Source organism: Trichosurus vulpecula, chromosome 4 (genome assembly GCF_011100635.1).
Source record: "Trichosurus vulpecula isolate mTriVul1 chromosome 4, mTriVul1.pri, whole genome shotgun sequence".
In the NCBI taxonomy this organism is placed as follows: domain Eukaryota; kingdom Metazoa; phylum Chordata; class Mammalia; order Diprotodontia; family Phalangeridae; genus Trichosurus; species Trichosurus vulpecula.
The window spans coordinates 429,222,119-429,246,674 of NC_050576.1; the positions used below are offsets into that span (position 1 = coordinate 429,222,119).

General features: G+C 40.3%; 1 protein-coding gene across 23 annotated transcripts in view; it reads right to left on the reverse strand.

Annotated features, from left to right (window-relative positions):
• Positions 1–24,556, reverse strand: part of MBNL1 (muscleblind like splicing regulator 1) — a 257,520-nt gene that overhangs the window by 131,100 nt on the left and 101,864 nt on the right. The window contains exons 1-2 of one of the 23 annotated variants that reach the window (XM_036755168.1): positions 6,185–6,278; positions 5,482–5,600 (exon numbers count right to left, since the gene is read on the reverse strand). The exons of 21 other annotated variants lie outside the window; for them this stretch is intronic. In XM_036755168.1, the coding sequence (XP_036611063.1) occupies positions 5,482–5,505 (24 nt within the window). In that variant the 5' untranslated portion in view covers positions 5,506–5,600; positions 6,185–6,278. Of the gene's footprint in view, positions 1–5,481; positions 5,601–6,184; positions 6,279–24,556 lie in introns of those variants that run through there. One more of the 23 variants, XM_036755171.1, reaches the window with a different exon arrangement.

Genomic DNA, 24,556 nt, shown 5'->3' on the forward strand with positions numbered 1-24,556 from the left:
ATCTCACTCTACACGGCTTCCATCTCTGAGGAAACAATACACTTCAAAAAAGAGAAGAATATCTTGTCCCTTGTCTGGATGACACAAAATGAAACCAGTGTGGATGTTCAAAAAGAGAAGTTGCCACCTAATTTTCCATCTTCTAATACTGAAGAGTCCAATGGAAACTGATTTTTAGCCCTTTGACTGTTAACAAAAAACAAGATGCTTCATCAGTAAGCATCCTGACAAGGGCTGTGACTTTTCACTTTTCAATCATAGTAATTAGTTTAAAGTTTTCTTTCCCCGCCTTAAAATTCAATTACATTCTTGTTCATTTAAAGCAAAGTGCTTCAATCCCTCATTAAATATGAAGCCTTGATCCATGACCCAGTGGAATCAAACGAGGAATTAGTCTATAAAAGTTTGTTTGTTTTTAGAACAAGGAGGAGAGACAAGCTGACCGGAGTGAGCGGTGATTTTCAAAGACTAAGCTCTGTATACTCTGCCAGTCCTTGACCTCACCATAGGATCGGGGAAGAAGGTATCTTCATGCCTCTTCACACATTATTCCCCGCCTAAACAAGTGTTGTGACTCATGAACGGCACAAGGCTTGGCATTCGGAGTGGATGGCCCTAGCTGTGTTGCTTATGTTAATGTTGCTTCAGGGAAAAGCAAAGCATTCAAGGTGGCCTCCTTCCAGCTTCCATATTTACGCATATATTGACTGAACCATGCCAAGGAAGAGGGGAAAGAAAATGAGAGGGGAAGAGATGGAGAGGAGAGGAGAGGAGAGGAGAGGTGAGGAGAGGAGAGGAGAGGAGGGGAAGGGAGGGGAGGGGAAAGGAGAGGAGGGGAAGGGAGGGGAGGGGAGGGCAGGGGAGGGGAGGGGAAGGCAGGGGAGGGGTGGGGAGGAGAGGAGAGGGGAGGAGAGGGTTCAAAGAATGCCACAGGAAAGGCTTAGAAGGGGGAAAAGGCATCAGTCTTTTTTTTTTATTTCCAAAGCCAAGTTTGAATTCTGTTGTGACCCAAAGAATAGAGAAGGAATGTGGAAACTGTACCAAAAGTCAAAAATAGTGCAGCCCACAAAGAAACCAATGTGGAGCTTCAGTTGACTCCATGGGTCTGCACCAAATTCCAAAGAATGTACTCCAGCTATCCATCTCAATCAAATGACAGCTAGACATCTTTTCAGAGCTGGAGAATGCTCTCCCCAGGGCTCATAATCACGGCCCACAAACCCTAGAACACACTTACCTTTTCATAGCTTCTGAGGAAGACGCTGGGTGCCTGGAAGATGCCTATGTCACACAGTCATTCTCTTGTCTCCAGTGTCTTAAAAGGTGGAAGAAAGTGGCCACAGTCCAACACCTGCTACTACCAGTGAATCGGAGCCTGGAAAGACTTTGGGGTTTGGACGGGGGGGGGGGCACTGAGCCACAGCCAAAGCTTGGGAAGCTTGAACGATTGAGCAGGTGTAAAGGGCATCTCAGCATCCAGCGTCCAGCGCAGGAGCTCATATAGTGGCGGCAGGGAAAGAAACGGGTCCTTCTCTCTAAAAGATGGGAGTGTCTTAAGAAGGAATGAAGAAAGAAAGAAGGAACCATCCACCACAAAAGACCCCCAGAAGAGGAAGAAGAGCCTTGTCGCGTCAAGAGGCCACAGAGAGTTTCAAATAATGGCCCAGACACTTCAGCCGAAAGGAAGAGAACAAAGAAGGCTGTGGAAATGAGCGATTCCAGCATTCCCTCGCTAAAGCCAAAACCTGAGGACGACAGTGACTCACACATCCATAGCGCTTGAAGGCTCACAAAGTACTTTCCTCGCAACAACCCTGTGAGCTTGGGAGTTCAAGTCCTATTTTCCCCATTTTACAGATGAGGAAACTGAGGCACAGGGTTGAGGAAGTGGCTTGTCCAAGGTCACACAGCTAATATGGGAAGGGACTCCAACTCAGATCTTTGCTAATCCCAGTCATCCTTCCACCATGTCATAGCTGCAGAGCCAAGAGCAAACATGGCAGCACATTTACTTACTTAGTGAATGACTATGAAAGAGAGAAAAAAGTGCCTGAGTCCCAGAATTTATAACAAGGGTGAGTAACCTTCTCATTTTTTTCTCCCTGGGCAAAAGCCACTTAAGGGGGAAAAATTGACGAGTGGGAAACAATAAGAGACGACAGGGGAGTTGAGGAAAGGAGCAGTTTGCCCTAGGGGTTAAAGAGGGTCAGGAAGGCCTGGGTTCGAGTCCTGCCTCAGACATAAACTGAGGGGTGAACCTGTGCTCTAGGCACAGGTTCTCTGAGACCTTAAGTTGCAGAGAAGCTGATGACTGGTACTGGGAGAGGGGTTCTCCTCATCCAGAAGGTCTTATATCATTGAAATAACAGACCCAGTCTCTGGACCACAGAAGTAGAGATTGTTTTAGCTGAGTTATTTTGGTGGGGGGGGGGAAGATGGGGGGCAGAGGACAAGAAGAAGAGAAACATTTAATAAGTGAGCTCAGCTGGTTTTTCGAATAAACAAGACTGAAGAGGATGGGAAGAAAAAATGTGGAGTAAGAAGAATGCTGGATTGGGAGTCCTCAAAGCTGGATTGAAATCACAGCTCTACTCTTTATTACCACCGTGAACTTGGATAAGACCCTGTCCAGCTTCACACCTCAGTTTCCTTACACGGAACATGAAATAGTTGGGCCAGATGACCTTTGGGACCCCTTCCAGGTCTAAACCAGAACTCTCTAATCAAGCTTTGCTCAGTAAGAATAAAAGTGTTTTATAATTTTTTTCAGTTGTGAATTATGGGGTGATAAGAGGCACAGAGTCAGAGGAAGCAATAGAGAGGAATGAAGAGAAAGATGTGGAAGAAGAGATTGCTCAGCAGAGAAGGAAACACCAAACAAAGGGGTGGAGCGACAGAGGGAAATAGGTAAGAAGTAGAGGAAAAGGGAGAGAGAGACAGTCAATATGTTTGAAAAAACTAGTCACACCTACAATCTGCTATCTTAGGATGTGGCTTCACTTGGAACGCCAATTAGCCAGTTTTCCTTGTGGGTTCAACTCCTCTTCACTGTTCAAAAATTCACTCTCCGAACTCAACAGTAAGATGGCTCTATATGTTTGAAACACCTCACTCACTGGTCCTGCTGACAATATTGCCCTCAACATTTGGTACATTTCCATAGAGAGTGGGCCTCAAAGTCACGTAGAGCTGCACTCAAGAACCCACCTGGGACACTTTTGTCCATGCAAAACCATGATGTCTACAAATGAGGCAGTTTTCAGGCAAAACCTCCACTGGGTTCAGAAAGACACTGAGAACCATTTAAATTCTAAGCAAGCAAAGCTATTATGCTCCCCCTTCTAAGGGACAACCTATCATTTCAAATGGGGAAAGAGTTTTGAAGTATTGACTATTTTTTTTAATTAGGCTATACAAATCCTGATGATCTGGTAAAATGAGAGGAAGAATGGCTATGAATTCAAATCCTCTCCCTATTATTTGAGATTGTTTCCTCATCTATAAAATGAAGAGATTGGACCAGCTTACCTTTTAGGTCTCTCCTGTCTGGATTTAGGATCCCCCAAAACCAAAGTTTTATTCTGTGGTTTTGTTCCAAATTAAATATAAAAATGAAAGATACTGAAGTTGATTCTTTCACGGACGGTTCTTTGGAATAGAATGAAACTAGCTATTCAGTACTAGGAATCTTGTTTGATTTAAAGGCACATCCAACTAGCAATTTCTAAGTTTACTCTTACATAGGCTATGCTAATCTTGTATGATGATCAAACATCACAAAGTCACTTTAATCAGTGAGATATACTGAGCAGCAGATTGATGGAAAGGGGAAGGAAGAATATTACTATGTGGCAAAGAATGGGTTAATTAACTAATCACCCAGGACACATGGCATCTAAAATCTGAAGAATGGCTTCCCATGATTTCACAAATGGAGGTATCTGGCATGCTCATTCAATCACTGCACTCTTATTAAATTAATTCCCACAAGGTTTACATGCATGCGCAGATACTAAATGACAACAAATACCAGCCTGATTCTTCAACAGCGTCTAAAAACCACCCTTAAAAATGGAAACTAACTACTGTGCTGTATGTCAGGCATTTCTGATAGAAGACAAGCTAAGCTAATCAATAGTGCCTCCAACCAGTGCTAAAGAACTGCCCACATCTAAAGCTGGTCCAATATGGAGTTTGTTTCAGGGATGCTTTACGTGCCATGGCGAGCAAGAGGCCCCTTCTAATGGCTGGTCTCATCAATCCACATCTTCATAAAATGACAACAAAAATTCTGTAAACTCCAGCATCCTAGAGCACACAAATCTCCATTTATTCCTCTCGTCTCCCCAACTGCTAGACTAAATGTTTGACTGACCAAATAGAAACTGTGCTTGGTCTCACTTGATGATGTAGCTGCATATATAACTCACTGGGGATTGTGTCATTCTTTGTATTTGTGTAGCCAGCCCCTAACAGAGCACTTGGCACATAGTAGGTGATTAATAAATGCTTGTGGCTTAATTGATTTGTCACAAATCACAGAATGCTAGAGCCAGAAGAGGTCAACTGAGATCTTTATCGTACAGCTTGGGAAACTGAAGCAATTGTCCAAGATGGAGCGTGATGGAGATGCAAGGACCAAGGGGCCAGGAACCAGACACCTGGCTTCAGTTCCCAGCTCTGATAGTCAAAACTTGGGTTGACTTGGAAAAGTTACTTCATTCCAGGCCTCAGCTTTCTCGTCTCTAAAGTGATGGAATTGTATTAGATGATCTTGAGGATTTCTTTATCTTTAAATCTTATGATACTTCCAATATGTACAGCCCATGATTTAGTAAGCACATAGCTAATTATCTGCTAAGACTAACAATGACAACCAAAACCATATCTTGAATTAATAGCCATAGAAGCTAGCTAGAAGACTGATGGCACACAGTAACCCACTACTCATTTCAATGGCCCATCTCAAACACCTCATCCACTTCCTTTGAGAACTCTTCTTCAGTTGAAAACGACTAAATCTATCCATCAACTGTCCCGAGCTTTTTCAGCAGAATGGAGCCTATTTGTACCATGAAAGTGACATAATTTGTGATACTGGAAAAAAGCAAAACACCTCTCTCTTTTTTGCTCCCCAAAGAATTGCCCTGATAAGAAGCCACGATATTTTCTTTGTTTCTCTGAACAATGTGAATAGAAAACACATAGATGCAACAATCACTTAGAAATTATACATTGACACTTCACCTCCTTCACTTCTAGATCCCTGAAACATCCCAGCCATGAGCTTTATAGGACATTGATTTATGAGTAACATTATTCAAGCATAATAGAGTATGGTCCGATATACCAAAATTATCTTTCTACTCTAAGACTAGATGTTGAACGACTTTTGAGTCCCTTTCAAAGCCACCAACTGAAAGCCCTGGCCCATCAACCTGTCTTCATACTGACTCCCCAACCAGTGCCTGATTCACTCACCAGCATCCTTTTAGCCACCTCCATGCTTTATCTTCAAGATACAAGATACGGCTTCCTCTCGCCAGGGTGCCATGTTAAGGATCCAGAAGGTGCCCCTCAACCCATGTCCTGAGTGGCTGCTGCAGTACCAAGAGTAAAGGATATGCCAGGTCAGCCACTTTCCCTTGGCCAGAAAAAGGAGAAGCAGCAGCAGCAGCAGCAGTAGCTTGGGCAGACTGTTCAGACCCACCTTCTTGCGGGATGCTAGCCAAAGCAATCTTGTTTACCTAGAGAGGCTGTACATGTTCCCTTGTACTATTTCCCAAAATAGCCCCAAACAGGTGCTTCCCTTTCCCTGATCATGCTGGAAATCTGCTCCCATGTTAATCTGATAGGTACGTTGCTATAAAAAAAACACTGTTACTAGGAAAATTCTGAGCTTGTTTTAAGTTTCAGTTATTTGAAGGAAACAGCAAGGAGAACATGATTTTTTTTGGCATGCAAGTAGAAGGAACGGTAACTTCCTATTAATGGAAAAAAGAAGCAGCACTTTCCATTGAGGCAACCATGATAATGCACTCATTGTTTGTAACGCTTTTCTCAGGGCATGGCGGCTACTCTGTCTCTCTGGGAAAGAAGCACTTGATAGAAACACTCATTGTTGCCATCTCTTCGCCCCTCCTGGGAGATAGGTTAGCAGCAAGCGTCCGAATGTTTATCTTACTTGAAGACAGGGACTGGGCAAAGATTCCTTCGCTCCTAGTTTGCTGCCACTCTCATGTTATCCGTTTAAAACGTCTTTTGTCCGTGGCACTGAATTCACTGGGCAGCTAGAAGAATATGGCAGGAAAACAGAGCAAAAGGTAACTGTTTTTGAGAAGGCATTGTCTTGACTCACTGTGTGACATTATGCATTTCCAAAAAAAGACAAGCATATTTGTTCAAAAAACCTCTAGAGAATTTTAAATCTAAACCATCAATCAGAAAACAAGATGACTGGAGAGGTATCAACAGACTCACTTCACCAATCAAGAGGCTATTGGGGAAAGCATATAAATATCAAGGAAATCCAATCTCTTCAATGGAGGGATGCGACTCCTCATGAGCAAGATGGAAAAGGTGAGGTACACATACTATGAGGAAAATGTGGTCGCAAGTGGCATTCTTCACGTATTCACCTCACTCTTTCAATATTAATTTGCATATATCTCAGAGTCTGCCTTGCTGAGGATAGCCTAAATGATAAATGATTTGCATAACTCAGAGTTTAAATCTGATGCAAGCATTCAAAGAATTTCTCCCTCTACTTTTGATGGGAAGGAGTGGAAATCTGATTGTAAACAAAAAGGTTGAGGCATGTGTTCTGTCTCTAAAGAAGGATGTGACACCCGATAACCACCCCTTTCCAACACTGAAAAAAAGAAAACTTGTTTAAGCATGACTGTTAAGACCAAGCCCACGGTGACAGCCTGAACAAAATGATTGGTGCAACTTGCTGGCTCACTTAATGACTAAATAAAGGGAAAGTATAATATGATCCTTAACCTCTTGGTGCTGACAGCCAGTCTCCATGAGAGTGTTTCAGAGAAGGTGTCAAGCTACATGGATAGAGGGACTTTGCTCATACAGTATTTACCACATCAGGAAAATCACAAATTCAACCTCCATCCCTCTTCCTACATGATCCCTAAGAACAAAGACCATATGGCAATGAGAGCATTCCTCCTAGAGTACTAATACAATATTCATTTCTTTATCAATGAGTCTATGCTTGCCATTCATGTTCTAGGACCCCATAATGCTTCCAGCAGCCTTGCATCTAACTGGTCACTTGGATTTTACAATCACATTTGCTGAGGGTACTCTGGGCTTCCTGCTTTCAGGGTGCCCACAAAACAAAACCAGACCACTGAGGATCTCAGAAAATGCTCTACTAAAGAAATATGCTTAAATAGATATTTAATATAGAATCCAATGTGTGTTCCCTAAAAGTCACAATAATACTAGTACTGATGGCAGCTAATATTTGCTTTACAAACAATATCTTATTTTATTCTCTTAACAACATTGGGAAGGGTTATTATTACTATAATACCCATGTTATGGATGGGTAAACTGAGACTGAGAGAAATTATGCGAAGTGCCCCGGTCAGGTTCACAGTGAAGTAAGTCTCTTAGGGTGGGTTTTAAGGCAAGTCTTCCAGATCTCAAGTCTAATATCTTATCTACTACTTCACCTAGCTGCTTAGGCTTAGAAGGGAGTGTCCTATGCCCCAGGAGAAATGCATGGAAAGCATATAGACTGAGATACTTTGGGGATGAAGAAATCTGTTTGGAGACACTAGTGCCCTACAGACTCTCCACCGAGCTTGTTTCAAAGGCTAGAAGGGATCTTAGTTGGAACTGAAAGTAAGTCCATTTAAGGCCTTGGCTAAGCTCCAAGTCATTCGGGTAATGCCAAAATCTACTCACCTTTTCCGCTTGGAAGAAAGCCTAAACTTCTGGAATCATCATGAGCTTTCTCTGTTTGACCTAATCTGCAAAGCCCACCTTGGGGCTTGGAAGTCCCATAGCTATACTGAAGTCCAAGGAAATGAGTCAGGACCCGACTACAAGTCATAGGGCATTCCTAGGATACATACATAATGATGCTGGATTTAGATGCCTGGTGGTCTGGAGTTAGCAAGAAGAACGTGGAATTTATTATCACCACCTTTGTAGAAAAGATGATAGATGTCGTTTTACAGAAGTTCTGGACAATCTTGTACAATTCCTGACATTTAAGAATGATCTAAGATTTACAGAGGGTTTTATCTCATTTGACCTTCATAATAACCTTGAAATATAGGTTACATGGGGATGATTACTCCCATCTTACCAATAACAAAACCTGTTATCAGGATTCTCTGAGAGCAGAGATAGATGGATAACTAGATAGATAGGTAAGTAGATAGATAGATAGATAGATAGATAGATAGATAGATAGATAGATAGATTGATAGATAGATGGATGGATGGATGGATGGATGGATGGATGGATGGATGGGTAGATAGGATAGATGGATGAATGGATGGATGGATGGATGGGTGGGTGGGTCGTTGGGTGGATGGATGGATGGATGGATGGAGGGATGGATGGATGGATGGATGAATGGATGGATAGATAGGATAGGACAGGATAGATGGAAAGAGAGATTTTTAAAAATCATTTTCTGAGGATTCACTATGCACCCTCTCAACCAGGTGCTGTGATAAACAAAGTAGATGCAGATAGAAGCAAACAAGATGGTTTGATTCAGTGTTGAGAGTGCTTTTCCCTGAAGTGTCCAGTTTCATGTATACATGGAGCCATTATTAACTCCATTTTAGAAGTATGAACCAGAGAGAAAATATCTCCTGTTCAATAATTCTGTAAGAAATATGACCAGAGCTTCAAACCTCTTTTTTTTTAATAAAGAGAAGGAAAATCAAGAGTCCCCATGTTTAGACCTCCTCCAACCCAGTGGCCCAGAGGAAAGACCCCTACATTTGGGGGTCAGAGGGTGGAGCTTCTGGTCATTGACCTCTGCAACCTTGGGGAAGGTATTGATCTTCTCTGGGCCTCAGTTTCTTCGTCTCCAAAATGGGAGGTTACCTAGATGGTCTCCAACATCTTGCAGGTCTAAATGTATGATCTGATGATCCATGATGGTTACCATTAGCTGCAATAGAGGATTTTATCCATTTCGCATGTAGAAACTCCTTCCAGAAAGACATGCAAACAACTCTTCTGCAATTGATAGTTTTAGAGAGTAGCCTGTGAATTCTCAGATCAGCGACTTACCCAAGGACACACAGCTAGTACATGTAAGTAGCAAGACTCGAACCCAGCCCTCTCTCCACTACACCAACCTGTCTCTCATATTGCTATACACTGTGGGTCATACCACATTGGGCATACATTTTTTTTTTTTTTTTGCTCAGTAAAACTCCCCAATGATCTTGCCAAGAAAAATAAAACAAAACAAAGACATGGGGGAGGGGGAAGAACAAATATAATTCCATTAATATTTTGCCGGAATATTTAGGGATTTTTCTCTTACAAGTTTTCTATGAATTGCCTAGAGGGAAACAATCATATCTGTGGAAACACTAATTAGAATGGAGGTGGGAGTAGAGGGTGAAGAGGGAAGGGAAAGGAAGATGAGTCGTCCTCTTTAGTCAAAAGGAAAATGCATGAATCACAATGTTCAATCCCGACATGCTCCAGTGTCTCACAGTGCTTCACACCTAGTTTAAGATGTCTGAGTCACTCACTTTAATTTCTAACATATATGACTAGTTGAAGGTTTAATTTGTTTTGAGGGAAATATTTTCACTTTTCTGTGTTTTGACAGTTTTTACTCAAGGCAGATCCCTGGGGTTAATGAGGACAGGCCAGTCCTTTATTTTTTCAGGCCCATCTTAATCCACCATAACAGGCTTCCTCTACTTCTCTTTCTGGATCTTCCTTCCATAAACTTTCTATTTTGCTGTTTCCTCTGGTCAGTCACATTCTGTTTTTAGGCCCGTGCAACAGCTCACCCTATTAGCTCATCTCTTTCTTTCCTCGCTCACACTTCCAATTCCACATTCCTGTTTTAAATACTTCTTCCTTTTTTTTTTTGTTTCTTGCCTTCCAGAAGTGACTAATCTTCCTGTTATTCCACTCGGTCAGATTTTCCCCTGATATTCTTGTGGGGTTGAGCAACATTGACTTTTCAGCGTCTTCTTTAGGAATTTTCCTTCCGCTTCACTCATTTATATTACTTTTTTCTATTTTCGGCGTTTGAAAACAGGCAGTGTTTATTTGCAAACTTTTTTTAGTTCACTTCTTGCACTCTTAAGAGTGTACAATCAGGCCAAGTCAAAATACCACACCTTCTTTCCACTGGAATGATTCAAGGATGCATTTGTTACCCAACAAGTCAAGTTGGGCCCCAAATCTGGGACTGCATGTAGAAGAATACAATCTGCATTTCCATTCCCTGATAAGGAGCTCCAGGAGAGAAAACATAATAAATAGGCCCTTATTCAGAGGTCTCTTTCTCCCTACAATGCCACTGTTATTTACTGAAATGCACCTTAAGTTGACTTCTAGAAAGAATATATAATTTATATGTGCAAACAAACATTTTTTCAATATAATACTCAACCTTTTCTGCAATATGCCCTGATTTCAAAGTGTTGGCTCTAGTTTCAAATTTTCTTTTAACTCTCTTCAAATGAACTTGGGGAGTATATTAAAATTATTTAAACCTGGAGGATAAGGGGACTAGAAAAAAAGCTCAAATATTTTTAAAGGGGGAAAAAATCAGAAATAATTTTAGAAAAACAGCAAAAATAAGAATGATGAAAATGACAGCCATTATTTGCCTATTTCCTTATGAAAGAAGTCACTCAGTCACTTTTCATAAAATTAAAAGTCAAAATAATTTCAGATTATTTGCTTGTATTAAAATAACATAATATTTTATGGATTGAGGCTGGTCGATTTTTTTAAGAGACTTGTTTAGAGGTAGGGCTTCCCCCAGTATCCCCTCTTCCTCTTAATTCTTCTAAGGAAAAAAGGACTTCCCTCTTTTGCTAACAATTTTGCCAGAAATGTTGTAATTGATCTTTGTTAGCCTACTAGGAAGATTTTTGGATTTGGAATTGGAAAGCTTGGCTTAAACATATGGGTTTGTGATCATCAGAAAATTTTTAACCTCCCTGGGCCTCAGTTTCTTCTATTTCTAAATACTAAAACTTTATTAGGGAAAAGCATTTTGAAAGCTAGAGGTAGATCCTTCAATTTTTGAAGGTGATATCTGAGAGTAAAATCATGGCTTCTGGGGGAAAAATCCCCAACATATCCATGGCATTGATGCAAAAAAAGGGTACTATGTTGTACATATAATCGGTCTGGCTTGGTGTGACAATTCTTCATTGATTCAATCTTTTGCCTGAAAGATTGTGAGTTCACATGTAATAGGATGAGAGATTTACTCATGTAAGGATCTTTAGTAGTCATCTTGTCCAACTTAATTTTACAAATGGGGAAACTGAGGCCAAGAGACATAGCAAAGGGAACATGCTATCTGTATTCAAGTATCTGAAGGGTTGTGCTGTGGAAGAGGGAAAACATTTGTTCCATTTTCCCTCAGAGGGCAGAACTGAGATTTATGATTTGCCAAAAAGAAAATTCAGGCTTGATACAAGGAAAAAAAACACTGTGTAAAAATCAGAGCTGTCCAAAAGTGGAATAGTCTGCCTCTGGAAAAAGTAGGCTTTGCCCTGAGTGAACATCATCTGGTAAAAGCTGGACCACTATCCTCGGGCACGTCTTAGAGAGGATTCTTTTCGTGGTTGGGACAGCCACTGAAGGATCTTTCCATACTCTAAAATTCGGGCTGTTCTGTGATAGGGTAGTGACTTTTTGGAGGTCACACTGCTAGATTCAGGAGAGATAATTTAAAAATTATTGGACTACCTGAAAGCCATGATCAAAAAAAATAGCCTAGATATCATCTTTCAAGAAATTATCAATGAGAACTGCCCTGATATTCTAGAGCAAAAGGGTAAAATAGAAATTGAAAGAATCCACTGATCACCTCCTGAAAAAGATCCCAAAAAGAATATTCCTAGGAATATTGTCACCAAATTCCAGAGCTCCCAGAAAAAGGAGAAAATACTGCAAGCAGCCAGAAAGAAACAATTTGAGTATTGTGGGAACACAATCAGAATAATACAAGATCTAGCAGCATGTACATTAAGGGATCAAAGGGCTTGGAATATGATATTCCGGAGGTCAATGCAGCTAGGATTAAAACCAAGAATCACCTACCCAGCAAAACTGAGCATCATGCTCCAAGGCAAAATATGGATTTTCAATAAAATAGAGGACTTTCAAGCTTTCTCAGTGAAAAGACCAGAACTGAATAGAAAATTTGACTTTCAAACACAAGAATCAAGAAAAGCATGAAAAGGTAAACAAGAAAGAGAAATCATAAGGGACTTACTAAAGTTGTTTATATTCCTACATGGAAAGATGATGTTTATAATTCATGAGACATCAGTATTGGGGTAGCTGAAGGGAATATATATATGTTTGTATGTATATATGTGTATATATATATATATATATGTATATATATGTGTATATATATGTATATATATATAAAATATGTATATATATGTGTGTGTGTGCATATATATATGTATATATGGACAGAGGGCACAGGGTGAGTTGAATATGAAGGGATGATATCTAAAAAAATAAAAACAAATTAAGGGATGAGAGAGAAAGAGAGAGATAGAATGGAGTAAATTATCTCACATAAAAGTGGCAAGAAAAAGCAGTTTTGTTGAGAGGAAAGAGGGTGCAGGTGAGGGGGAATGAGTGAATCTTGCTCTCATCAGATTTGACCTGAGGAGGGAATAACATATACACTCAATTGGGTATCTTACCCCACAGGAAAGAAGCAGGAAGGTGATACAAAGGGGGGACAATAGAAGGGAGGGCAGATAGGGGGAGGAAGTAATCAAAAGCAAACACTTTTGAAAAGGGACAGGGTCAAGGGAGAAAATTGGTTAAAGGGGGATAGGATAGGAAGGAGAAAAATATAGTTAGTCTTTCGCAACATTGTGGAAGGGTTTTGCATAATGACACACATGTGGCCTATGTTGAATTGCTTGCCTTCTTAGGGAGGGTGGGTAGGGAAGGAAGAGGGGAGAGAATTTTGAACTCATAGTTTTAAAAGCAGATGTTCAAAAAAAAGGTTTTGCATGCAACTAGGAAATAAGATATACAGGCAATGGGGCATAGAAATCTATCTTGCCCTACAAGAAAGTAATGGGAAAGGGAATGTGGGGGGAGTGGGGTGACAGAAGGGAGGGATGACTGGGGAATGGGGAAATCAGAATATATGCCATCTTGGAGTGGGGAGGAGGGTAGAAATGGGGAGAAAATTTGTAATTCAAACTCTTGTGAAAATTAATGCTGAAAACTAAAAATATTAAATAAATAAATAATGATTAAAAAATGCACTGATGAAAAAAGGAAAGGAAAGGAAATACCAAGGCCCACCACTTTCACTAAAATAATTGACAGGGAACTGAGAACTACTGACATCTTGTCTGCTTCGATGCACAACCCACATTGTCACCCGAACCTTCCAAAGTCCTGAACAAAAAGATGTCAAGGCATTTAACTACCAGCTTTCCTTCCAAGGAGTGGGGCTGAAGGAGTTAAAACCCAAGGAAGAGAGAAGATACTGGGAGAGCCTCAACAATAATCTTTCCCCACTTCTGAATGTTGCCTGGGGCCACGGCCACTCAAATTCACCATGCATATCCCCATTGTCGCTCCCTGCCCTAGTTATGGAGGAAAGGCTGACTCACGAAGAGCATGTGATTAAGAAAAAATCCCAAAGTCTCCAACAAGCACAGAAATGTGTGTCCAAATGAAACAAACTGTTTGATGTTCTGTTCAGGGCGTTTCTCTTAGGCGGAAACACACAAGTATATGGCCAATGGGTGCTGGGATCAGGCTCAAGAGGAGCTGTGGCTGATATCTGTATTCACCACTATCCAGTGTGAATTTATTCTTTAAATAAAAGCAAAAACGTTCTTTCTGAACATCTAAAAGTCAATATGGTGTGGTGGAGAGGGCGCCAGGTCTGGCCTCAGGAAGACCCGGGTTTGAATCCTTCCCGGGACTCTCACTAACTCTGAGGGATTCCTTTAATGATGGTCATGATGACAACAGCAAATAGCTAGAATTTATACAGCATGCACTATGCTCCAGGCTCTGTGAAAAGCACTTCACAAGCTTTCAGTACTGTCTCATTTATCATCCCAAGTGACATCATGATGATTCCCACTTTACAAATGAAGAAACTGATGTAGTAGGAAGGGAAATCATTTGTCCAGGGTCAAACAGGACTAAGTGTCTGAGGAAGGATTTGAACTCAAGACTTCCTGCCTCCCGGCTTTGTCCTCCATTTAATAGTCTAAAGAGAGATGGCCTCGAAGCCAGGGAGACATGGACTTCAGCCCTGCTTCTAACAAACACAGGCTAGGGGACTCTGTTTAGTCACAGCTCGTCAGTGCTCTAGGCAAATTCTCTTAGACTTGAAATTGCAGGGAAGGTATGTCCCTATCCTGGTAGGACCTTCTTAGTCAAGGAGTTTTCTATGCTAAAAAAAAAAATCACAGGTCCAGGTCCCAAGCACGATGCCACGGTGACTGATATCCAGTAGGAAAGAAAATGTTAATGACACTATAAGGTGAAGGCGCCTATTAATAAGGCAAACTTATTTTTTATTGGCCACCTGAAGCCTCTGTCGAAACCCTTTCTCCTCTCTAAATCTTGCTACAGCTAAACTGATCTACTCCTGGGACTCAGTGTTCACTTTAATGATTTTGTGCATAATTTTGTCCTTCTTATGATTAGGGAGGTTTATCGCTGTTGAATCCTGCTTGTTGAAGGCAAGCCCCTTGAGGACAAGAACTGTTTTTTCCTCTGTCTTTAAATCCTCAGTCCCAAGAACTCCGTAGGGGCTTTATTCCATGCTTGTTAAGGGAGATTATGTTAGTTGTTTCTCTGCTGTCACTAATGGCTTCTAACTGCGACTTATTTGATGTGTCTTGGTTCAAAAATGAGTCTGTTATAACATTTTGCGGAGAGGAAGAGTAACCTGCTGGAAAATGGGCTACTTTTTAAGAGGGTTTCCAGGAATACACAAGAATGGGCAGGGGAACAGTGAGTGCCCGACAATAAGTCTGTGCTTCTCTGCTCCCAGACCACTCTGGCTAGCAAACCCTGACGAGTCTCCCGTCTGAGGCATCTGCTTTTTATCTGCCGGATATCTGCAGCCAATGTTTCCTAATATACAAGCAAGTTTTGGTGACAGTGAAATAGAAGTCTTGGTCTTCCAGTAAAACAGTTGAGAACAAGATGTGAACGGTTCCTCGGTGGGGACACTTCAGGCTTCTGGGATTTTCCTCGCAATGAGGCTCATTGATCACGATGATAATAACCGCGGCTGTGGGCCTGAGGGGAGTTCACCCAGCCAGCAGTTTCTTCCTGATTACTGCTAAATCCCTCTCTTCCTTGGAAATCCATTTCATCCTTAACAAAGCATGAACATTTGAAAAGGAACGCAATAGCCCGATTTCCTCGTGGAGCAGAAGGCTGTTACAAACTGTTGGCAGATATCAGCCAGGATGGCTCATTGAACACTGGTTCATAATGCTGAAGTGAGTGGCAGAGGCTTGGTTACCGGCTCTCTAATTAGTCTGCTCTAGCACGAGATGAGATCAAAGTGCTTAGTGTCTGATCTCTCTGAAGATGGTCCTATCCAGAGTGGATAGATGTGATTCCAACCAAGCATTGCCTTATTGAGGTCCCTAGTACTAATTCGTGATGTCAGGAGGGTAGTATTTTACATGATCTAAGGGGTTTCTTTTCCAGATCTCTGATTAGGTTTTTTTTTTTTAAAGCCTGAGGGCAAGGATTTAGGTATTATTTGTTTTAGCAACTTTAGAAGCAACTCCACTTACAGAGACAAACCTCAGATTGCTACTGAAATCAGAATGTGCTGAGCTTTGAGAAACTAAACAGTGATGGGTGAGGGGGGTAAGGGAAATTCCCTACAAAGAGCCCAAGTTCCTCTTGTTTTTCTTGTGGTTATTACTACTGTAACGATAACAAATACAATCACGGCAGGTTTTATCTACCTCCCAAGAGCTTATCTCTCATAACAAATACCAAAGGCTAATTAATATCCCTCTCCATATTCTCAGTAGAATCCCTGAAAAACACTGTTATCTGGTAGTATCATCTACTAATATAATAATAATATTCCTCTTGGTTAAAGCTAGCTGCTTCTCCAATAAAGCACTTATAATGGGCACCGAGTAACTAACCTGACCAAAATAAAAATGAATTAAGCCACTGGAAACATCATTTTGTTGTCTTCTGATATGGCATTAACTACGGGCAGACATCGAGGTAGAACAATTGGTAAATTTCTCATGTGCTGCCCACACAAGATAATTCCCACACACCATGGTAGAATTCCAAATATGGCAGTGCTCCAGAGCCATAATGTCAGGAAGGCTACCATGGGGTCAGAGGAATTTAACTAGGCTGGCCAGGTCATAAAAACTGTGTGCTGTTAAGAAAACCTGAGGAGTAACATGCCATAGTGGAGTGAGGTCCAAGCTTAGAGTCATGATCTGGGTTCAGTTCCTACCTCTGACGAACCAGCCAGGCAAGTAAGTGACTTAATCTTTCATAAACCTCAGGCAATTCTCTAAGACAATAAATATTTTAGTTAGCATAATGTCTTTTATGTCACTGTAATTTTTGAACATATACCATCACTCCTATCCAAGGACCTATCCCTTACAACTAAAGAAGAACAGAAAAAAGAAAAAATATTAATTCGGAAAAAACTAATCAACACATTGAACGGATCTCGAGAGCATATGCAATGTCCCAAACCTGTAGTCTCCCACCTTTGAAAAAACTGAACACTGTAACTAAAAAGTGAGTTGCTAATTCCAATGGGCACAAGGATTTCCCATAATGGGATTTCGCTGCACTAAGGAAGCTGGGCATCTATACCAAAACCAACCAACCAACCAACCAACTAACCAAAAGAGCTCCCCAAACAACCTTCCATAATTAGTGCTGTGGTGCTGATCCAAAGTTTTCCATTTTATCTGTTACATGACAAGAAGCATATCTGAAGGTCAACTGAAAAGCCCATGGGTTCTGGCCTCGATTATCAGATCGAATGAGTAAACTACATTCAGCACAGCACACCATCATCCAATTAGCCAGGAATTAGTGCATCTTAATGTTCAATCAATCAAGTGAGCATTGAATTAGGAAGCAAGGGATTCTGATATTGCCTTTCTATGCGGCTTTGGGCAAGTCACATTCCCTATCTAGGCATCCATATCCTAAAATGAGAATGCATAGCTTTAGAACATGAAGGGGCCTTAGAGATTCTCTAGTTCAACTCCCTCAGTTTAGAGATGAGGAAAACGCAGCACAGAGTGAAGCTAAGTAAGTGACTTTCCTCTCTGAGGTAGGATTAGAACCTGGGTCTTCCTGACTCCACATCCGGTGCTCTGGTTACTGTACTGAGCTACTACCTGGGCGTTAAGACTGGACAATTTCGAAGGCCCCTTCAGGTTCAGCATACTATGGGTTTAGCTGTCCACCATGCGTTTCAAAGCATTTTCAGAGTTCTGTGACTGCTCAACATTCTTTTGGATTGGCTAAAAGATGTCAATGCCTCAATAACTCTTTCTAGAAGGGTACAACAGATACATGTGGAATGACTTCAACCTGTTTAGTGTCCCCTGATAACTAAAGCAAAATATTAACAAAGAAAGAAATCTAGAGAACCTGAGTTGGAATATGGTTTTAAGGAATTCAATTCAGTCAATCAGGCCATTTGCTAAATATTCAATATTAATGGGGTTAGGTTCGAAAGAGAAGTAGAACGTGTTACACTACAGACTCCTATAATTATATTTTTAAAATATATCTTAGGACACAAACTAATGGAGATGGAAAGATAGAAAGGAGTTCAAAGACCATCTGGGCCCTCATCTTATCAATGAAGAAAATGTATTTCACGATTAAAGCAAAAAGGAGTGACCTTAGGGCATTTCACAGAACTTGCCTAGACTTCAGTGTCCTCTGAGGGCACCGGACAAGATGACTGCGAAGGGCCGTTCCATCTCACAGTGTCTACAACTATGACTCAAGAAAATGCTATTGGCCAACTCGGAAACTGATAAGAATGTTCCACCTCTCAAAACGAAAAGAGTAGAGACTTTTTTGAAAATATTGCAGGTGAAAACAAGTATTAGCAGCATTACTCAATAACAGAATGAGGTCTCCATAGAGTTAACTATGAAGCACAGAAATTCAAAGTTGGAAGGGGCCTCAGATACCACCTAGCACAGTTTTTACATGAGTAGAAATCTATCGAGTCTGCAACATCCCAAAAAAGCGATTATTGACCCTCAATATGGTGACTTCTACTGAGACAGAATTCATCACCTCCTGAAGCACAGGTCTAAATATTAATAAGATTTTCCTCACATCAAGCCAATATCTGCCTCCCTGCAACTTCGATGTGCAGCCTCTTGTACTGCCCTCTGGGGCCAATCAAGAACAAGGCTAATCATACCTCCTCCAGACAGCTCTTCAAACACTTGAAGATGGCAGTCATGCCTTACAAGTCTCTTAGGGGTAAATCTAGCACTATCCCTAGGTCCTTTTGCCCATGTTCCCATGATCTGGTCTCCAGTTTTCTCACCATCCTGGTGTTGTTCCTTAGGTTGTCTTTCAATTTGTTAATATCCCTCCTAAAACTCGGCACTCAAAATTGAAATATACACATGCACACAAACATGTAGGCATTTATGTACATAATACATATACAGGTATGTACACATATATATTCAAAAGGTGGTATGATTGGAGGCAAAGAACAAAGTATCTATGACCATTCTCATTTAGGACATACTGACTCTATGAATACAGCCTACAATCATGTCAGCTTTCCAAATATTAAGGAAAATAGCTGACATTTTTAAGGTTTTTAAATGCTTTCCATATACCATCTCAACCTAGCTGCCACATCAGACTTTTGGTGCCTATTGAATTTGCAGCCCATTAAGTCCCTGGAGTTTTACTATCAATGTACCTGTCCTCCAAGTTGCAGTTGTGAAGGATTTTTTTGAGACTAATTAATTGTAAGACTTCTACATTTATAACTCTTAGATTTTATCTTATTAGATTAAGTCCATCCTTCTAGCATTTCAATAGGTGAATGTCCAGAAATGATCTTTTAAAAAATTAAATATTGATCTTGCTTCCATAATTCTGACTGACCCCAGAACTAGTCATGGCTTAGAAAGGAGATTTCCAGCCTATTCCTTCAAATATTTGTGTCATACAATAATAGGCCAAGGAGTCAAAGCTATCATGAATACATACCCTAAGCACAGGGTTATGGAGTAAATAATATCTGGCAGGCAATGGATCTTTTCAAGCCAGTTCTAATGGAGTGATGAAAACCCCCCAGGTGATGTTTAGTCAATCATGCAAGTCCTTCTCATTCAAATTAGGCTTTGAAGCACATGAGGAGGAAAAGGTAACCTTCAGTTGGTCTCTCAGAATAATACTACCTGGAAGATGCTCTTGGTATCCACCACATTTTCTTCTGCCAGAATAAAACAAAGCTTGAGGAAAGGAAACCTAAAAGGCATTTGCTTGAAGAGCTGAACGAAAACTGTCTACAGCTGGGGAATTTCTTACCACCCGAAGATGTTCCACAGAACTATGAGATAGATGAGGACCCTCTTTTAGAAGTTTGCCTGTGAAGTTTACACATCCTTTTAGAATCACTATGACTAATCATTTTCTGCCCCAAGTGACTTGTTTTTTCTGTAGAGGAGTTCCTAACAAAAATATTTTTCAGCTAATAGTGAGAAGGACTGCCTTAAAAGCTCTTGCCTTTGTACTGTTAAACAGTCTGGAAAATTGCTTGACTAGGTCAGGAAGGCAAAAGATCCTGCAGGCAAATGTTGACTGTCAATCCCTACTGTTTCCTGGAATAATATAACAACCTGTTCCTGATCTCCTAAGGTCAATGGACTTCATGCTTCTTGGATTTTTTTATGGATCAATGGTTTATAAATAAAAATCCACAGAACAAACTGACAGTTCTGATGCCACAGAAGGGGCATCCCCCAAAGTGTATCATTTTGCTGCAAGAGGAGTTTCATATGTCCGAACTTTAGAATTCAAAAACTAAAAAGATGCCACTTACAAATACTAAGCAAACACAGCAGTTGACCTCCATGTGTGAAAGAGTCAAAAATACTTATACAGAAACTTTAAATTATACATATTTTATGAGGACCAAATGAGTTACGTAAAAGGTCCATCTGAATTCTCAAATGTAAAATCTTTTTATAGCGTCCAATAGCTTCATAACTTGAGGCTGCTCAACCAGTCCTACATGCAAACAGTGATGGATCACATATTAAAATAGTTTCTTTTGAAAAGGCCCAATCTCAGATATACTTCACATAGTACTTGTGTTTTAAGAGCTAAACATTCCCAAGCCCATTTATTTGACAGACGAAAAAAGAACTCAGCATATTCTTGACCTATAGAACAGCTGGTTTCTTATAATTAAGAGACAACGTGGAATGTGAACAAAATAGAAGAAATGCAAAAGATGGAAAAGAGCCATCTCGCTATTAATGAGCATGAAGTTGCTTTTTTAAAGTATCCAGAAAATGCTCGTAGAGAAAAAAAGCTCTTTTTGCTTATGGGATCCTAGAGGAAAGGCAGAAAGCTGTCCTATCCTATCTCGGCAGATTCACAAGAAATGACTATGCTGAGGAAAGAGTTGTTGTTTCCCTGTTAGCATTGTAAATAACTTCATTAAAGCCAGCATCTATGACCCAGGAAGCTTCCTAGAGGATGCTAACCCTCCTAGGAAAAGAGGTGAGCATGAAATAAACACTCACGATGAACAACAGTATGACCTAGCAATCTGAATCTAGAACTAGAGAAGGTGGTAAGTGTTTAATTCAACAGTAGTTGGAATTGGAAACTCGAGGGAAAAAAGAGTAATATTTTTTGACAAATCAGAGAATTGAAGTCTAAAAAAGACCTTCTTTTTTGCAAAGCAATGCAGATGATCATCTTCTAAATCTTTAGGTTGCTTTCTCAGCAGGACTTGTGAGGCAGCTCTGTATAAACTGAACACTCAGTAAATATTGTTGACTCACTACCTGAAAACACAGGAGATAGTTTTGAGGAGATGATGTTTCTGTGATTATCTGACAAATGAAACGTTCTGTTTTCACAGGCACTCCTGCAAACCGGTCCCATTAATTCCGTCCCTCATCCACCCTGTAACTTAAACACTGAGCTGCCATATTTTCAAATTGGAGGTTTCCCACCAACTCTTCATCATATGGTTCACGTCCCATCTATCCATCTGGGCATGCAGTCTTGCCATTTCCCCTGCCCTGCTGCCATGTAAAACATGGCACCTCCCTAACCATTCTCACCAGACTTCCAATATGTAAGAACAATTGCAATAAAAATTAACCTACTGTGCTTGGAAACTTCATCTGGAGCCAGAACAGCGTTCAATGGCAACTGTAGCCTACGATATCTAGCCAACTCAAGACCAAATTATACATTAAATTCCACAAGTATGTTGCCATCTTCCTGCCATCATAGGTGTACCTCACCATGTTCCACCTCTTCTGGGCACAATAATCAAATAAAAAAATGCTGATATTGGAAAGAGAATGGTCAAATGACTACTCGACAGATGAACTCATTATCCCTATGACTCATCAAACTCCTTTCTTTGGCCACCACTCACCCATATTTATAGTCTCTTCATGTCAACAACTAGAGAGCAGAGATCTTCTCCTTTAAAGAAAAATTGGACCCTCTAAGCTTAGCACCTTCAGAAGCCCTTCATATATTATTTTTCCTTCATTCGTTCATCCATTTATTATCTCTACTTTTTACTATCAAAAAAAGAGTCCAAAAAGGATGGTGTTAAATTAAGTCACCTCAGCCCTGGATTACATTTTCATTGCAAAGTATCAAAGCAAAAAATTAATGAAGAGTCATTACAGTAGTTATTTGGGGGAAAGATACTGAACTTTATTTACTTCTCTATGAATTTAATTTAACAAACCTTTATTAAGTTCCTACTATGTGCTAGGCAAATATGTGCTAGGGATACACAGCCCATCAAGAAATAGAAATCAATTGCATTCCTTGATTATTGGGTTTTTGGAACAAATATGGTTTAGAAAAAACAAAAGCACCTTATAGTCACTGAAAAAGACTCTTCTCTAAATTTTGTCAACACTTTGGGGTAAATAAAACTTTTATGATGCCTGTTGTTTACATTTTCATATTTCAACACTTTCCCTTTACCACCACTGACTAAAGAAATTTTGTTTAATCTTTACTGTTTTGTTTAAAGTATTGATGTTATCTATGTCAGCTGGAAAGCTTTCCTTTAACTTAATGCCACTGGTTTGGCTTCCACTGTGGAGCTGTTGAGAAATGAAAACTTTTCCATGGGTGGGAGCCGTGAGGTCAATGAGACACATGGTAGCATTCATTAGGAGGACCGATGAGCCATGAGTTCAACTCAAAGAGATTTTTTTTTAATGTTCATAGAATGGATGAATGGCTAACAATTAAAGGAAAAATAGAATCTATTTAAGGGGGAGGGATCAATCATCTGTCTCCAAAAGACCATGACAAGCTCCTGCCCACCAATTTTTGCAAAGAGCTAAAAGAAAGCAAAAGAGAAAATCAATCTCTTCAGTCCCCATTTCTTACATCTCCCTCATCTATAGCAATCTTGTTATTTCTACAATGTCTAGTCACAGACAGGAAAACAAATTGGGCAACTTCGATAAAGACAGTCCCTCTCAAAGAAGGGATGTTCTTAATTGCCGAGGGGGCAGCTAAAGGGACTTTCTTTCTTGGATTTATCTGTAGAAAGATGGCAAAAATCCCAGGTCTGGCTTTCCTGCTGCCTAAATAACAACTACCTGCTTCCATCCAGGAAGGTCTCACTGCATTGCTTTTGGCTGCTACGTAAAAGCCAGAGGCACGTTTGACAGACCTTCCCCTCCCCCACGCAGGAGTGCTCCATGCTGACTTCTCTCCTCTAACTGCTTTGCAATGTGCCAAAAGGCTGACATAACTAATTCAATTAAAAGTATAGGAAGCTCTATCTATCAGCACTCTGAGCCTCCTTAATGATAAAATTATATAGTTCAGTTATTTAAGACATACTAGATCAATACACAGCACAACAGAACAGGCAATAATCGATGGAACGAACAGCAGGGAGAAAGCAGAAGCCAATGAATCAAGTGCTGGCTGGACCAGCAACCAGGGCTACCACTCCGAGTTCCAAAAGTAAGTAACTCTGGGTTACTATTTGGAGAACCCAGTAAAATCATAAATCTCTCCCAATCCTCACTCCCTCCAAAACTCTGGGCAAAAAAAAATCTGTATTATTCTATTTCTAATAACAGGCCATTTGCCAAAGTTGGAATTAGGCAAACTCTTTGAAATGACCCTGACAAAGACAAAAACAGCAAAGAACAAGTTCATCAGGCCAATTTCTAAGGAGTAATAAGAAAAACTCATCAGTCAAGAGGAAAAACAGTGATCTCAAAAAAAAAGAAAAGAAAAAAACCCAGAAGAAAAGCAAAGGATGCATCTTCCAGAAGCAGTGGGGGAGGAGACAGAGAAACATGAAAAGTCGTAGACTTGGATGCTGGCTTACATTCCTAAAGAAAGAAACATCAGATATTTTGACTAAATAAAAGACTATCACTCAAAAAATAAGATAAGGCTACATAATTAGAGAAGGAGCAACTCATTCAAAATCAAGAACTATGACCTAAAACCAGAGACAAAGCCAATCATAAAAAAGATATTGTATATTTGACCAGAGGAAGGTGCTTTGACACATACGAATATTAAGCGTCTGAAACATTTTAAAATAATCTTTCATATGACTTTAAAATATCACAAGTGAAACAAGAGGTGAGAAGACCAGCATGAAAGTATAGAAACACTTTGGATCAGATTTCGATTGAAAATGGATGGTTAAATCCATGTTTGTGTTCATGGGTAACTAAACGTGAAATGGCTTCTCAGGTAAGCTAAGTGAGATAAATCAGAAATGATTCGAGGAATACTATTCCGGCAGCTTAAAAACCTATGGTACAAATGGCAAAGGATCTTTTCTTTTCCAAATGGAAAGTTAAGTAAATATTTGGATTACTCTATGATTATGAAAATAGATAGGAACAACTATTTTTGATCTTCCACCAAATACATCAGCATGAGCAATGAAACGCACAAGATGTAGTGACCTGTGTTCTCCTCTAAAGAAGGCCCAGCAGCCGGGAGAGGAGAAATTTAGCTTGTCTGCATTCCCCTCTGGCTGTCTTGGCTCTCTGTCAAACTGAATGCAAATTGGCAAGA